General features: G+C 75.0%; 5 protein-coding genes across 5 annotated transcripts; 1 reads left to right on the top strand and 4 right to left on the bottom strand.

The window, feature by feature from the left end:
• Positions 1-104: 104 nt before the first annotated feature.
• On the bottom strand, positions 105-695 carry AURANDRAFT_60923 (hypothetical protein; the record flags this gene model as incomplete). The annotated part of the gene is made up of 1 exon (XM_009034217.1): positions 105-695. The coding sequence occupies one exon, from the start codon at positions 693-695 to the stop codon at positions 105-107; it is 591 nt and encodes a 196-aa protein (XP_009032465.1).
• Positions 696-1,978: 1,283 nt separating this feature from the next.
• On the bottom strand, positions 1,979-3,079 carry AURANDRAFT_60922 (hypothetical protein; the record flags this gene model as incomplete). The annotated part of the gene is made up of 1 exon (XM_009034216.1): positions 1,979-3,079. The coding sequence occupies one exon, from the start codon at positions 3,077-3,079 to the stop codon at positions 1,979-1,981; it is 1,101 nt and encodes a 366-aa protein (XP_009032464.1).
• Positions 3,080-5,156: 2,077 nt separating this feature from the next.
• Positions 5,157-8,335, bottom strand: AURANDRAFT_70617 (hypothetical protein; the record flags this gene model as incomplete). Its single annotated transcript, XM_009034215.1, has 3 exons — positions 5,157-6,247; positions 6,583-7,202; positions 7,402-8,335. Coding segments are annotated over 3 exons (2,630 nt in total), but the record flags the coding sequence as incomplete, so codon positions are not given.
• A 1,910-nt stretch (positions 8,336-10,245) lies between these two features.
• Positions 10,246-11,988, bottom strand: AURANDRAFT_60920 (hypothetical protein; the record flags this gene model as incomplete). The annotated part of the gene is made up of 1 exon (XM_009034214.1): positions 10,246-11,988. One exon carries the CDS (start codon positions 11,986-11,988, stop codon positions 10,246-10,248), a length of 1,743 nt encoding a protein of 580 aa, XP_009032462.1.
• A 1,004-nt stretch (positions 11,989-12,992) lies between these two features.
• Positions 12,993-14,309, top strand: AURANDRAFT_70616 (expressed protein; the record flags this gene model as incomplete). Its single annotated transcript, XM_009034289.1, has 1 exon — positions 12,993-14,309. A coding segment is annotated over one exon (1,278 nt), but the record flags the coding sequence as incomplete, so codon positions are not given.
• Between the last annotated feature and the right edge of the window lie 1,811 nt (positions 14,310-16,120).

Raw genomic sequence — 16,120 nt, 5'->3', positions numbered from 1 at the left:
GAAGGCCCAGGCCCTCGGGGACGACTGACGCCGCGGGACGCGGCCGCCTAAGACCGGGGATGTGTCGGGAACGCGGCGCTGGCAAGGTTTCGGCGCCTTACGATTCACATGAGCGCGCAGCCCGGCGCGAAGCGGGCGCAGGGCTTCTCGCGCTGGGGCTGCGGCGGCCGCGACGACGGCGGCGGCGGCGCCGCGGCGGGCCCGAGGCTGATCGTCGACATGGCCGTCGTGTGCTGGAGGTACGTGCCGACGGTCCGCTGCTCCATGCGCCGCCGCTGGTTCTCCGTGAAGCCGTTGTCGCCCAGGGGCTGCGGCGGCGGGAAGGCGGCCGCGATCTTGCGCTCGAAGCCGCTCTCGGTCAGCGACGGGCCGGGGTGCAGCCCGCGGACCTTGTTGCCCGCGGCGTCGCGCGGCGGCGGCGGCGGCGGCGCCGCGGCGGCGGCCGCGGGCGGCGCCTGGCCGTACTGCACGGGCAGCGCGTCGACGAGCGAGTCGCGTACCCACGCCGGCGCGAAGTCGAGCTCCTCCGACGGCGCCTTCGCCGGGGCGCCGGGGAAGCCCCCGTCCTCGAAGCTGCCCCGGAAGAACTCGGAGCCGCGGTCCGCCGCGTCGTCGGCCGGCGGCGCGCCGTCCTCGAGCGACGACGCGCCGTCCTTGAGCGACGACGCGTCGTCCTTGAGCTCCTCCGTGAGCATCGTCGCGTCGGGGACGGAGCCGCCGGCGTCGTCGAGGCAGCCCGCGAATCACGAGGGCGCCAGAAGCTCGAACCTTGAGCAATGCTGTTTTCAACACACAGCAAAAAGCGCGGCCATCGGCCTGCTTCGACGGCTTCGGCTTGAGATACGCCCGCCGCCCTCGCCACTGCCGCGCCGCGCGCACGATGCTGGGCCGCACGCCGTCGAAGCGCAAGCAGGCGCACCCGAAGCGCATGAACGTGGCCCTCGCGCCCCCGTCGCCGACGGCGACGCAGCAGAGCTTCGCGCTGAGCCCCACGGCCGTCAAGGACGCGGGCAAGCTCGCGCCGCGGTCCATCATCCCGGCCCCCAGTAAGTACGTCGTCGACCGCGAGTGGCGCACGCAGGGCTCCCGCTACCTCTTCCGCTGGGTCGTGCGGTCCGTCGCGGGCGTCGACGGTTCCGTGAACGCGCAGCTCGGTTTCGTGGCCGGCTGGCTCAGCGCGAAGGAGTCGGAGTTCGTCAACGCCAAGGGCAAGCCCGCGGGCCTCTACCGCGCCGTCTACGTGGGGAGCGAGCTCGACGGCGACACGGAGGATCTGGAGCTCCACGAGACGACGGCCGCGCTCTGGGCCCACAGCTGCAACGGCTGCCACTGCTTCGCGGCCGACAAGCAGGCGCTCGACCGCCACAAGGCCACCTGCGACGCGAGCCGGGCGGCGGACGCGGCCGAGGCGGCGCTGGAGCGCGAGGCGCGCGAGAAGCGCAAGGCCGAGGTGCTGGGGGGCGCGGACGGCGCGACGACGCGGCGCCGCGCGCGCGAGGGCGCGCCGCCGGGCGACGCGCCGGCGCCGGCGCCGGCGCCGCCGGCGCCGGCGCCGCCCCTCCACGCGCTCTTCGGCACGGCGCCGCCGGCGCCGTCGCCGCGCGCCGCGCCGCCGCCGCCGCGCGCGCCGTCGCCGCCGCCGCCGCCGCCGCCGCGCGCGGCCGCGCGGCCCGAGAGCCCCTGGGACGAGGAGACGCGCGCGGACGACGACGACCTGGCGTCCATCGGCCGCGCGTCGGCGACGCGCCTCGTGCCCCTGCCGAGCTACGAGTTCGACCTCCGGGGCGACCGCGTCGACGTCGCGCTCGCGAACGGCGCCTCCGGCTCCAAGTTCGTGCTCCGCCTCGACGGCGGCCGCCTGACCGTGTTCCGCGCGCTCCGGAGCGGCGCGGCGGACGTCCGCGACGTCGTCGGGAGCGTAAACCTGCCCTTTTAAAAATAACTCGGACCAGCCCTCAGGCTTCTCAACATACCAAACTTACTTCTTCACCTTCTGGAACTTGGCGTCGTCGTAGGAGCCCTCGTGGAAGAGGGACACGGGCGCGTCCGCGGCGATCGTGAACATCTGCGCCTTCGTCGCGGGCTTGACGCCCCCCGGCGTCTCGTGGAAGGCCGGGCACGTGTCGAGCAGGGACTCGATGTCCGCGTAGTCGAAGGTCGCGCCGATGTCCTTGCCGACCTGGAAGAAGGTCTCGACGACGGAGCCCGCGCGGTAGACGACGAGGACGGGGAAGACCTCGCTGTCCCAGCCCGCGCAGGCGTCGCCGGCCTCGCTGAGGCGCATGCCGACGAAGGAGATCTCGCGGCGGCGGCCGGCGAGGACGTCGAGGCACTGGTTCACGCGGCGGCACTTGGGGAACGTCGGCTCGTACAGATGCACGACGACGAGCGTCCTGGCGTCGACGTCGAGCGCCTGGAGGTACTCCTCCTTGCTGCAGTTGACCTTGAAGGCGCCGAAGGTGGGCATGCCCTGGACGGACCGCAGGGCGGCGATGCGCATCTTCCGGTACTCCTCGAGGAACTCGTCGTCGTCGTCGTCGCTGTCGTCGTCGTCGTCGTCGCCGCCGCCGCCGCCGGCCTCCCGGAGCTCGGCCATGGCCTCGCGCTGCCGCTCCGTGAGCTGCACGGGCGGCGGCGGCGGCGCGTCCGGGTCCCGCAGCCTGCCCCGGGCGACGTCGAGGAGCTTCCGCTCGCGCTCCTCCGCGAGTTCCACGCGCTCGGCGTACTGCATCTTCTTGAAGTAGCGGTGCTGCGCGAGGATGCCCTTGTTGCCGGGCATCTTCCGCGCGTCGGGCGCCTCGCCGTAGCGCAGGGGCTCGGGGTCGTCCATGGGGCCGGGCAGGTCCGGGATGGGGTCGTCGTCCTCGCTCTCCTCGTCCTCGGAGCCGCCGAGCGAGTCCGCGCGGCCGCCGCCCTCCTCGTCGCTGTCCTTGTCCCAGTGCTCGTAGCGCCCGGGGATGTTCTTCCGCAGGAACTTGTCCTCGAGGCCCCAGTCGCCCATGGTGGCGCGTGCGGCCGCGGCGGGATGCGCTGCGGTCGCGGGCAGCGGCGCGCGAAACGCAGGCTCGCTGCGAAGCATGGTTGACTTCAACGTGGGCAGCCCAGCGGCATGGCGCCCAGCCTTGCGGCCATCGTGCGGTGGCTGGCAGCGTCGACCATGCTGGCGTCCGGCGAGGACATCCAGACGGCGATGACGTTCCAGTGGGGCTGGGAGAAGAGCGTCACGGTCGAGTACGGCCTCGGCGAGGCGCCGCGCGCCGTCGCGTCGCGCGCTTTGGCCCTCGCCGGCGCCGATCCGTCCCAGCGAAGCGCCTTTTTGCCAACTCTAGAAGACGCCGCGGGCATGCAGGCAGGGTCGGCCGCGGCGTTCCTCCGGCACGCGGCCGGCGTCGCGGCCGCCGCGGACGCGACCGACGGCCGCGGGGCCTGGGTCGCGCTCGCGTGCGCGCGCGGCGGCGCGGCGGCCCGCGCGGCGCTCGTGCTCCGCGAGTCGCTCTGGCGCGGCGCGCCGACGCTCTTCCGGCGCCTCGTGCTCGTCGCTGTCGAGGGCACCGCGGGCGCGGCCTTCGACGCGGGCGGCGCGCCCAAAGAAGGCGCGCCGGCCGTGACCTTCGTGCAGCTCAGCGGCTCCCTCTTCTCGGGCGTCGGCTCGAATTTGGACCTCCTCGGGGCCGAGCTCGTCGCGCTGCTCGTGCAGGCGGGCGTCGGCGCGGCGCACCTGCCGCCGCGGACCGTCTTTTTTTGCGACGCCTTCGAGCGCCTCGGGACCGAAGTCGACCTCGCGCTCTGGGACGTGGCCGCGGGCGACGCCTGGCGCGGCATAGCGACGCGGCGCCACGTCGCGCTCGCGGCGCCCGCGGCCGCGGGCCGCGTCCTCGCGGCGCGGCGCGCCGCGACGGCGGGCCGCGCGCGCGGCGCCGTCGGCCTCGGAGACCTCGCGCGGGGCGGCGAGGTCGCCTTCGCCACGGCCTTCGAGCCCGGCGCGGACTGTGGCTTCGTCGTGACGCGCGACGGCCAGCGCGTGGGCGCGCACTGCGGCCATCGCGTCGGCGCCGCGGATATGGCGTTCGCGCTGGAGTACAAGGCCCTGCCCGCGCCTCGACCCGGCGCGCGCGTCGCCGTCTTCCTGAAGCAGCGCGACGAGTTCCGGCTTTTCGATGATTGGCTCCGGCACCACGGCGGCGTTTTTGGGATGGACCGCGTCACCGTGGTCGACCACCGGTCCGCGCGGGCCGGCGTCGTCGCGGCCGTCGAGGCCGCGGCGGGCGCGGGCGCGACGTGCTACCGCGTCGACGGCGCGCACCGCGAGGCCGACGAGACCATGACGGACCTCATGCGCGGCGCGGCCATGGGCGGCGGCTACGACTTCCTCGTGCCCCTCGACGCGGACGAGTTCCTCGTCGCGCGCGTGCCCCGCGGCGACGGGTCCTGGGGCTTCGACGCGTCGCCGGCGGCGATCCGCGCGGCCTTCGACGACGTTCGGGTCGCGGCGCGGGGCCGCAAGCTGCGCATTCCCCTCGTCGGGGCGGCCTGCGGCGGCGACGCCGCGGGCGGCCTCGCGCGGAACCCAAAGTTCCGCGCGCCGAAATTCGTTTTGGAGGCCGCGTCGTTGCGCGACGAGGCGCCCGAGGGGCTCTACGTCCTCAACTACATGTACAACCTGCACTGGCACGCGCCGCTCCGCGCGTCGCAGCCCGAGGGGTTCTGGGAGAAGCAGAAGATCGCGTTCCCGGGCGGCGACGACTTCATCGACCGCGACTCGGGCAGCCACCGGGGCCGCGTCGCCGCCGACGGCGCGGGGCTCGAGGACGCGGCCAACAGCCCGGACGCCTTCGACGCGTCGAACCTCGTCGCCGACGGCCTCGCGATCTTGCATTTTGAGCTGCCGCCCTTCGCGGACTGGCGATCCGAGATGGTCACGCGCGCCGCGGACCAGCGGCGCGAGGCGCGCCTCGCGACGGACCACCTCGCCAACGACGGCGAGAACGGCCACTGGCTCGCGAACGCCGACGCCGTCGAGAGCGGCGACGACGCCGCGCGCGCGCGCTACGCGGCCCTCTGCGACGGCGTCGGCGGGCCGGGCGCCGTCGACGTCGCCTTCGCCGGGCTCCGGGACCGGCTCGCCGACATCGAGGCCGCCGAGGGGGGCCCGCGATGATATTTGGGGTGTTCTAAAGCACAGGGGAGGAGCCTAGACGTCGTCCGCGTCGAGGATGAGCTTCTCGACGCTCGGCGGGACGCGGCGCGGCGCGTCGAGGAGCGCGCCCGGCGCGGCGAAGGGGTCCGGCGCCGCCGGCGCGTCGCCGGGCGCCGCCGGCCCGCCGCCCCGGGACCCGCGCGCGCGGCACGCGTCCGCCGCCTGGCGGCACTGCAAGGAGCCCGAGTCGATCATGTCCATGACGTCGCGCTCGGGCCGCGCGTCCGCGGGCATGTCGACGATGTGGCGCTTCGCCGCGACGAAGGCGGCGACGGCGCGCGCGTAGGCGTCGTGGGCCTTCCGGTGCTTGCGCCGCGTCTCGAGCGCGTTCGCCTCCGTCGCGTGTCGGAGCGCGTCGTCGAGCGCGGACTCGAGCATCGCGCGCGCGTCCGGCAACGCCGACGCGCGCCGCCGCTCCTCGTCGGCGAGCTCCGACGCCGCGAGGCCCCGCCGCGTCTCGAGGTCCTCGAGGCGCTCGAGCTCCTCCAGGCGTCTTTGGTCGGCTTCTAAGGTCCGCGCGGAGTCGTCGACGGCGCTCCGCACCAAGCTCTCCTCCTCGCGCTGGTAGGCCCGCTCGCGGTCGAGGCGCGCGAAGAACCGCGCCGTCGCCTCGAGCTCGGCGACCCAGGCATCGCGCTCGGCCTCGGACGCGGCGGCGAGCACGAGGCGCCCGCCGCCGTCGCCGCCGTCGACCGAGAACACGGCGAAGGCCCAGGGCCGCCCGGCGAGCTTCTCGCCCCAGGCGTCGACGGCGCAGCGCCGCGCGTCGAGGCGCCCGCTCGCGCCGCCGTCGTCCGCCCACCGGAGCTCGCCGTCCGCGCGAACCGCGACTTCGACGTCCCGCCAGTCGCTCGCCGCGGCGCTCGACCGCTTCGCGAGGCGCCCGCGCAGGCAGACGAGGCCGTAGCGGTGCCGCACGCGCCGCAGTAAGAGGTGCTCCTGGCCCACGTACTTGGCCAACAGCTCGTCGACGCTGCCGTCGCCGAGCTTCGCCGCGTTGTTCTCCCGGTAGCAGTCCCGGATGGCCTCCCGCAGCGCGGCGCGCTGCTCCTGCGGCACGGGCGCCTCGTCGTCGCCGTCGTTCAGCAGCGATGCCATGCCGTCAGGATCTGGTGGCGTCGTGCGAGGCGCCGAGCACGGCCGGTCCGGGAGGACGCCGGGACCCCGGGGCCGCAGTGGAGATTTTGTCGCTGGCCGGGGGTCCCGAGTCCGATTCGCCCGCGCGCGCGCCCCGGCCCGCCCGACGCGAGGGACACGACAGGTAAATGCGAGTGGGCGGGTTTCGGTTCTCAGAAGTCGTAGAGGTCGTCGTCGTGCTGGTGGGCCGTCTCCTTCGCCGGCGGCTCGGGCGACGCGGCGGAGACGGACGCGAGCGTCCTCGTGACCTCCCAGTTCGTGATCTTCGTCTTGAGCGCGTCGTGGATCTTGAGCTCGGACTCGACGAGGGGCTGGCCCGTGAGCGGGCAGATGGAGCCGTTCTTCGCGAACCACGCGCGGATGACCTTGGCCTCGAAGACGTGGCCGTACGGCGACGCCAGCGGCTCCTTGAGCACGCGCCGCGAGATCGCGCAGAGGAACTCCTCCGGCGCGCCGGGCGGCGCGGCGGCCAGCCCGCCGCGGGCCGGCGTGGACGCGTCGGGCGCCGGCGCGGGCGCCGCGCCGGGCGACAGGCGCCGCCGGTCCGCGGACGACGCGGCCTCCGACAGGCGCCGCGCGTCCGCGGCCGCGCCGGATCGCTTCGTCGGCGACAGGGCGGGCAGCTCGCCGAGCTTCTCGCCCCGGTGGAGGAAGGCCGGCGCCGTCTCCGTCTCGTCCTCGGCCTCGCGGCGCCGCGCGAAGTCGACGGCGGACGCGGCCGCGCCCGACGGCGCGTCGTCGTCCTTGCCCTCGGCGAGCAGCGGCGCGTCGCCGGCGACGCCGACGCGGCTCGCCGGGTCCTCCGCATCGCCGAAGACGAAGGCGATGCGGTCGCGGTCCGCGCGCGGCGCGGCCGCGCCCTCGCCGCCTGTGTGGAAATCAACCACTGGTTTGGGGGGTCCTGACCAAACTTCAGAACTCTCTATCTCAATCAAATCGACGTCGATTCGGCTGATTTTTGGACGAATCGGTTGCTCTCGTCGAGTTCTCGAAGCACGGCGAAAGAGTCTGGTCCAAATCGGTCGATTACGCGCACATTGAAGTCGGGTTGAAGATTTGATTTCCACACAGCTCGCCGCCCATCTCCTCCAACACGTCGCGGACGCTGCCGAGCGACGCGACGTGGTAGGCCAACGCGTCCTGGGCGTCGCGCAGCGTCGCGTCGGCGCCGTAGACGAGCAGGGACCGCACGACGTCGACGTGGTTGTAGAACGCGGCCTCGTGGAGCGGCGTCCACCCGATGCCGTTCGCGAGATCCTTCGGCGCGCCCGCTTCCAATAGCAACACCGCGATGTCCTTGAAGCCGCAGCGCGCGGCCTCGCCGAGGCAGGACTGGGGCGGCGGCCGCGCGAACGGAAAGCGCCGCGCGGCGTCGCCGTCGGGCACGTGGCCCAGGTCCGCCGCGGCGCCCGGCGCCGCCAACAGCCGGCGGACGATGGGCTCGAAGCCCCGGTGGCAGGCCTCGTGGAGGGGCGTCCAGCTCAACGAATTGCGGCAGCGCGCGTCGGCGCCGGCGTCCAACAACGCCGCGACGACGGGCTCGACGCCGTAGGCCGCGGCCATGTGCAGAGGGGTCCACCCGGCGTTGTACGCGCCGGGCCCCCGCCGCGTGCGCGCCTCGAGGCTCGCCCGGTTGCGCACGAGCTCCTCGACGATGGCCAACGCCGCCGTCGTCGTCGCGTGGCTGTGGCAGCAGGCGTGGAGCGGCGTCCAGCCGTCCGGGTTCTCGCGCGCGACGTCGTCCAACACTATCCGCTCGCCGGAGACCATGACGTTGAAGCGGCTGCCGTAGTCGAAGGGCTGCGCCGCCTCGCGCGCCGCGTTCTCCCGGTCCGCGGCGAGGCCCCGCGCCGACCGCAGCGCCGGCGCGTCCTCGGCGTGGAAGTCCTGGATGCGGTACATGTCGGGAAAGGACATGGACGCCAGGGCCTGGCCCAGCAGGTAGGTGCAGGCCACGAGCTGCTCGAGCTCGCCGCCGTCGCTCGACGCGCCGGCGCCCATGACGAACCGGCGGGGGGCACCGACCCCGGGGCCGCCGACCCGGCGCGGCGCGAGGCGTTTAAGCTGCCCCCAGCGTTTGAGTTTGGACGTTCGCAGCTGCAGCGAACTTCTTGACCTTCAAGCCCTGATGCAACTATGCAGCCCCATGGGCGGATGATGGCGCCATGCGCCAAGCCGCCGCTCTGCTAGCGCTTCTGATGCAGCCCCATATGGGCAGATGATGGCGCCATGCGCCGCGCCGCCGCCTTGCTGGCGCTCGCCGCCGCCGATGACGACAACTGGTCGTCGCTCGTGCCCCGCGGCGTGCCCGTCGTCGACTACGTCGCCGCGGCGCCCGTCGACGCCGGCGAGACCGCGACCCTCGCCTTCACGATACACCACCGCGGGCGGCGCGACGTCCTGCTCCAGGTCGACGGCGCGCCGGGGCGCGTCGTCTGCGAGGCGTCCGCGGCGGCGTGCGCCGCGACGGCCCGCGTGGCCGCGGCGGCGCCGGGCTGGCACGCCGCGGCGCTCGTGCTCGGCGCGCCGGGCGCGGCCGGCTACGCGAACCTCACGGCGGCGTCGCTGCCCTTCTTCGCGGCGGGGCCGTTGGAGACGCGCCCCGCGCGCGACCCGCGCCCCTGCGACGGCGCGCGGGGAAATTTGTCCGTGCACGTCGTCGCGCTCGACCGGCCCGCGGCGCTCCTGCGGCTCCTGCGGTCGCTCGCGGCCGCGGCCTACGACGGCGCGACCGTGCCGCTCACGGTGCACGTCGACGGCCCCCGGGGCCGCGGCGAAGCGGCGGGCGCCGCCGCGCGGACGTTCGAGTGGCCCCACGGCCCCTACGCGGTGCGGGAGCGCGACGCGAACGTCGGCGCGACGGCGAACCGCCTCGAGGCCTGGGTGCCGCCGTCGCCCTGCGCCTGGGGCGCCTTCTTCGAGGACGACGTCACCGTCGACGCGCGCTGGGCCCGCTTCCTCGGCGCCGCGGCGGCCGCGTACCCGGCGGCCGAGGGCGTCGTCTTCCAGCGGAACTGGCTCAGCCCGGCGGTCTACCTCCGCGAGTCGGACGCGCTGAACGCCGGGCAGCCTTTCATGTCGCCCGTGCTCGGGCCCTACGCGCACGCGGTCCGCGGCGACTTTTGGCTCGAGTTCCGGCGCTGGTACGACGCGCTGGGCCCGGCCGGCGACGCGTTTGCGCGCGTCGCGGTGCCCGGCTGGTCCTTCACCAACGCCTGGGTGGCGGGGGACTTCCGCCGGGGCCTCTGGACGGCCTACGTCGACCGCTTCCTCTTCGACACGGGGCGGCGGGCGCCCTTCGTCTACGCGAACGCGCCGGGCGGCGGGGCCCTCGCGACGAACCACCACGATTTCCCGGGGCTGCACTACCCCGGGACCAAGGGCCGCGACGCGGCGCCCCTCGACGGCGGCTGGGTGTCGCGGGGGCGGCTCTGGCACCTGCCGCCGCGGCCGACGGTGGTCGACGCGACGGGCCGGCCCGCGCGGCGCCGCGGCGTCGCCGCGGCCGCGGTCGCCGCGGCGGTCCACCCCTGGGACGTCGTCGGCGTCGTCGGCGCGCCGTCCCTCGAGCCCTGCGGCGCCGCCGTCGACGTCGTCGTCGCGGGGCCCGGCGCCGCCGCCGCCGCCGCCGCGGCGCCGAACGTCGAACGGCCCTGCGCGGCCGCGGGCGTCGAAATCGCGGACGTCGCCGTCGTCCTCGACGCGGCGGGCCTCGGCGCGCCGCTCGAGGCCGCGGCGGCCGCGGGCTTCGTCCTGGGGCGCGCCGAGGGCCGGGGCGGCTCCGCGGCCTTTGTGCTCGAGAGGCCGGACGCGGCGAACCCGGTCTCCGTCGTCGCTCGGACGACGTTCCCGGACGGGGGCTTCGAGATCGTCGCGACGCTCGCCAAGTACGGCGCCGTCCAGGACCTGCGCTAAGGGTGCGGCTTTAGGAGGGAGAGCCCCGCCCGCTGCCGCTCGCGCTCGCCCGCGAAGGCGCCGAGGAACGCGTCGAAGTCGTCCATGGCCGCGTCCTCGTCGTCGCCGCCGCCGCCGCCCGGGCCGCCGACGTCCGCCGCGAAGCGCACGCTCCGGCTCGGCGTCGGGCAGATGGACGGCGGCTGGCTCGCGGCGTTCAAGGCGCCGGCGGCCGCCGCGCGCGGCGCGTCCGCCGGGGCCGCGGGCTCGGGCCACCACATGTCGTCGTCGTCGTCGTCGTCGTCGTCGTCGGGCGCCGCGCCGTCGACGCCCGACGCCCAGGAGATGGACGGCGCCGGCGCGTCGTCCGGCGGCGCCGCGCCGTGCGGCGTCGGCGCGCGCGGCCGCGCGGGCTGGTCGCCCGGCCGCGTCGACGCGGGCCGCGCGTCGTCGTCGTCGACGCCGTCGTTCCAGGAGCCCCAGTCCCAGGCGGACGCGGGCGCGCCCTCCGGCGACGCGCCGCCGGGCGACGCGGGCGACGCGAGCGCGTCGTGGGCGCCCGGCGGCGCGTCGTGAGGCCGATGCTCCGCGCCGGAGACCTTCCGCCGGCCGCCGCCGCCGTCGCCGTGGGGCGTCGCCGCGCGGCTCCGCGCGGCGGCCTTGGGCTCGCCCGCGGGCGTCGCGAGGGCCGGCCGCGCCTCGACGGCGCTCGGCCGCTCTCCCGCGGGCGTCGCGAGGGCCGGCCGCGCCTCGACGGCGCTCGGCCGCTCGACGAACGGCTCGGGCGGCGGCGGCGCGAGCGGCGCCGCGTCGTTGTTCGCGCGCGCGTCGCCCCGCGGCCGCCGGGGGATTTTTGCCGGGGGCTTCGCCGGGGGCTTCGCTTGGGGCTTGGCGCGGCGCGGCGGCTTGGGCTGCGGCGGCTGCGGCTGGGGCCGGGGCCGCGGCGCGGCGTTCTTCGGCGCCTCGACCTCGGCGACGAGCCCCGCGAGGACGGCCCGGAGCCCGTCGTCGTCGCCGCCGAGGCGCTGGAGCTGGGCCTGGGCCGACGCCAGCAGCTGGGCCTGGCCGCCGAGCTCGCGGTCGCGCGCGGCCTGCCGGTCCGCCTTCCACCGCTTCACCTTGTCGAACGCTTCCCGGTGGTGCGAGTGGAGCAGCTTGTCCCAGTAGTCGCCCGTCATGGCGCCGGCGGCGTGCTTCTTGGCGATGAGGTCCGGGGCCGTGCGGCCCGGGTCGTAGAGGTGCGACGCGCGCGCGAGGAAGGCGCCCGGCGGCGCCGACTTCGACGCCTCGAGCTTCCGGTGCGGCGGCGGCACAGCGGCGGGCGGCGGTTCCCGGCGCTGGGGCGGCGCGCCGCTCGCGGCGAGGAGCTGCGCGAGCTCCGCGTCCATGGCGCCGGCGTCCCAGCGGCCGGGCGGCGCCTCGGGCGTCGACGGCGCGGACGGGCCCCGCGGCGGCGCCGCCGCCGCGCGCGGCGGCGGCGGCGCCGCGGGCCCGCGGCCGCGGCCGCGGCCGCCGCGGCGGCCGGCCGCCCGGCCGCCGCGCGGCGCCGCCCGCTTCTTCGCCGACGTCTTCTCGAAGGTCTCGACGGACGACTCGTACTGGCTGCTCCAGGTCGGGCAGGCAACGCGGGGCACGGCGACCGGCGGCGCCGACGGCATGGAGTAGAGGTCCGCCGTCGTCGGCCGCTCGGCGCTCGGCGTCGGCGCCAGCACGTTGCCGGCCCGCGTCGCCGCGCCCTGCTGGGCCCGCCGGGGGCCCATGACGGGCAGCGCCCTTCGTCGGTGCTGGATGGGGGCGGGACGTTGGGCAGCCGAAGGAGGGCCGAAGCACCACTGCGATGTGCGCAACGTTGGGGGATACTTGCGGGGGTCAAACATTGGTTTATTGAGCATTTAGGCGGCTCGCTGTATGTATTTGGTTCCGCTGATTTCGGGCGGAGACGGCATGGACGCATTAAATTTAGTCGAGCGCGCCTACCACCGCGCGCGCGCCCCCGCGTGCAAGATCCCTGGGACTGCGCGTAGCGCACACATGGGGGCTGCCATCGGCGAAGGAGCGGCATCATTTGGATTGCGACTCGCTGCGAACGAGAGTGGTTCGGGCGACGGATTTGACCGACTCGACGCCCCTCCCCCGGACCGTGAGCGGTCCGGGCAGCCCCGCGCAGCAGCAGGGATCGTCCGCCATCGCCCCGCGAGCGCCCTGCCACGAGGGCTGGCCCAGAGGAGCCGAGGGGTCGGTCCGACACGTTCGGGCTAAAACCGCGTCGCGCGCACCCGCGCGGCCGCGCGCGCGCATCGCACGTCGCCCGAGTCAAACCAGTGACTGAGCAGCCCGAGGGCACCAGACATGTACCCCGAGGCTCCGCGCCAGCCAGCACGCTGCCCCGTGCCCGGATCGCGTCGCGCCGCGGCCCTCGAGAGCATCCGAAAATGCCCGACTTCGCGACCGCGCCACGCAGCCCGATCAACCGGCGCCATGTCACCACGCACATCTCTGGACGCAACTCGAGCTCGCGCTTCAGGCGCACCCGCCCTTGACATGGCGCCAGTTGATCGAGCCGCGCCACCCAAGTGTAAAGAGAGCTTCTCCATGCTTCGGCCCTCATGGCAGCCGAAGCTGTGATCGAGGTGATCGAGCTGTGATCGTCGACCTGGGATGGAGAGAGAGAGTTGAAGAGAGAGAGATAGCTTTCCTCCAAGAACCGGCCAATGGTGTGCAAGAAGTTGTTGAACACCTTGCCGCATAGCCCGGAAGCACCATCCCCGGGCCATTAACACTCACCAGAAGCACCCATGTTCGCCCCCTCCAAAAACCAGCTCGCGGGCCCCGGGTCGAGCGCCGAGGAGCGCGTCGCGTCGGCCTGGGACTTGGAGGAGCACCTGCGGGCGCTGGACGCGTCGGCGGCGCTGGACGTCGAGGGCCTCGAGACCATCCCCGAGCACAGCTCGAGCCACTCCGGGAGCTCGAGCGGCGGGAGCGCGCCCATGTCCCTGAGCGACTCGTTCGAGCTCGACGAGTCGTCGCCCGAGTTGCGGCGCGGGGGCGACTGCGGCGTCGGCTGCCTCGGCCGCGGCGGCGGCGGCGTTTCGGCCCTCGAGAGCTGCCGCCCCCTGCGGCGCCACGGCGCCAAGCTCGACGACGCCCTGAGCCGCCTGCCCGTCGACCTCGCGAAGCGGCGGCTTTTAGAGGTGCTCGACGCGGCCGAGGGCGAGCCCCGGGACCGGCGCGTCGTCGTCGCCGCGGCGGACCTCGCGCGCGAGTGGCACCCGGCCTCCGGCGACGAGGCGCTCGTGGCGCGCCTCGCGACGGGCCGCTGGACCGCGGCGACGCGGCCCCGATTCCCCGGCGAGGTCGGGAAGACCGACGCCGGCGCGTGTCGCTACGCGCTCGGCCGCATGTCCTTCGGCCTCTTCGCGCCCGCGGACGTTGTGGTGGAGGTCGAGGAGTGCCGCAACGTCGTCCGCAAGCTGAAAAATCCGCCGCCGCTGCCCGACGCGCTCGTGAGCCGCCGCATCCGCGACCGGAAGCTCCCCGTGGACCCCAAGGACGTGCGGTCCTACGACGTCGAGACGCGCTTCGCCGTCGCCGACGCGCGGGGGGCGGGCCTCCGCGGGGCGCTGGTGACGCGGGGCTTCTGCGCGCCGGCCCACGACGCCGCGCCCGACGCGGCGCACCGCCTCGACGTCTGGTTCGTCGGCGGCGACCTCTACCCCGTCGACGACGGCGACGCCGAGGCCTGGAGCGCCCTCTTCGGCGCCGCGCACCTCCCGCGGCGGTCCGTGGGCTCGCGGCTCGGGCTCTGGTTCGCGTCCGTCGCTTTGGGCATCGACCTCGAGCCGCCGGAGCCGCGCGGCGTCCAGCGCTACACGGTCGCGCGGCCCGTCGTCGGCTACGTCGACGTCCTCTACGCCGACGCCGACCTCCGGGTCACGCGCGGCAACCGGGGCTCCCTCGTCGTCACGCGCCGGTGACCGCGGCCGAAAGAGATCCGAAGGACCCGACCCGGAATCCGGGGGCCCCGTTCCCGGGGGCCCAGTAACACCCGCCCGGCGGGAGAAACAGCCCCGTCGTCTACTCCAAAGTCGCCTCGAGGCGGGCCATTAAGGCCGCCGCGCGGCGCCGGGGCAGCGGCGCGCCGCGCTACTTGTGGTAGTAGTCGTCGCTGTCGACGGCCGTGGTCTGGACCTTGTACTCGGCGTCGCGCTCGGCCTCGGCGGCGCGCTGCATGGCGGAGATGTGGGTCGCGAGCTCGTCGCCGGGCTGCGGCGCGGGCGGGACCGCGAGCTGGGCCTGGTCGTTGCCGTTGATGATGTTGTAGCCCGTGCGCGTGTCGCCGCAGCGCTGGAGGTTGCGCGACCGCACGGCGGCGCGGTAGCGCACCTTGTCGTCGTGGAAGCGGAGCCGCTCGCCGTCGAGGCCGTCGTTGTAGCGGAGCGTGATGGCGTCGTAGGGCACGGAGGAGTGGTTCTTGCGCGCCTTCTCGCCCGCGGCGCGCTGCTCGTCCCAGTACTGCTCCTCCTCCTTCTTCCGCGCCTGGATGAGCTCCCAGCGGTCCTCCTCGCGCTTGACGCGGAGCACGCGCTTCGACGCGTACGTCGCCTGCTGCGCCTCGTACTTCGCGCGGCGTCTTAAGTATTCCTCGCCGGAGACGTCCGTGTGGAAGCGGTCCGCGTCGCTGAGGAAGCCCGCGGCGTTCTGGTCGGGGACGATGAGGCCCATGGCCGTCTTCGGCGCGTTCTCGCGGTACTGCTTCGCGCTCAGGCCCGTGCGCTTCATGAGGCGCTCCTTCTCCAGGGCGACCTTGTCCTTCTGGGCGCGCCGCTCGTGGCGCGTCATGGGCTTGATGTTCCGGAACCCGGACGAGCCCACCTCCTGCATCGTCGCCACCGGCGCTGGCGCCGGCGCGGGGACGGTTGTGGGGGGCAGCCCGTAAGTAATGCGTGGCGACCGTATCGGCGTCAACGACCCGACGCTGCCCCCACGATGGGGCGGCGGCTTATCATCATAATCGGCGGCGGCCTCGCGTCCGTCGAGGTGCGGCTCGGCGACGGCGGCCGCGCCGTCTACGACGGCGGCGCCGACGTCGGCGCGGCGCGGGCCTTCTGCGACTTCTACGGCGTCGAGCCCGCCGGGGCCTGCGCGTCGGACCTCGTCGCCGCCGACGGCGGCGGCGCGCCGGCGCTCGGCGCCTGGGAGGGCGGCGTCGAGGTGGAGCTCGCCGACGGGACGCGGGCGTTCTACGGCGGCGGCGGCGACGCGGCGGCGGCGAACGCCTTCTGCCGGTCAAAAGGCGTCGACGACCCGCGGTGCCCCTGGGACGTCGCCGTCGCCGCGGGCGCCGACGACGACGACCGGGTCCACCTCGCGCTGGACCTGCCCGACGGCTACGCGTCTATCGCAGACGCCGACGCGCGCGTCGGCGAGCTGCGGCGGCGGTCCGCGCTCGTGGCGCCGTTCCCCTGGGACGCGGCGGTCGTGCCCGTGTTCCAGCCCCACTGGAAGCTCGCCTTCGCCGGCGCCGGCGGCGACGTCGTCGCGGACGTGCTCACGCACTGGGGCGACGTCTACGCGTCGGCCCTCTGGCACCGGCCGCGCGCCGCGGCGCCGCGCGCCGGCGGCCGCGCGAAGGTCGGCTTTTTGAGCTCGTGGTTCTGCAACAGCGCCGTCGGGCGGCTGACGGCGGGGCTCATCGCGCGCCTCGACCGCGAAGCCTTCGCCGTCCACGTCTACGTGCTGCGGGACGGCAAGGGCCGCGTGCGGCGCGACGCGTTCACGGCCGCGCCGGAAACAACCGGCGAGCCGGGACGTCGGGGCCCAAACATCAGAGCTCGGTCACATCCGAGTCGTTTTGGCTGATTTTTGGACGAATCGATGGCTCTCGTTGGGTCT

This window comes from Aureococcus anophagefferens (genome assembly GCF_000186865.1).
Source record: "Aureococcus anophagefferens unplaced genomic scaffold AURANscaffold_1, whole genome shotgun sequence".
NCBI classification, from domain to species: domain Eukaryota; class Pelagophyceae; order Pelagomonadales; family Pelagomonadaceae; genus Aureococcus; species Aureococcus anophagefferens.
The sequence above is the reverse complement of the archived record's forward strand: the minus strand, read 5'-3'. Positions and strand labels throughout refer to the sequence as shown.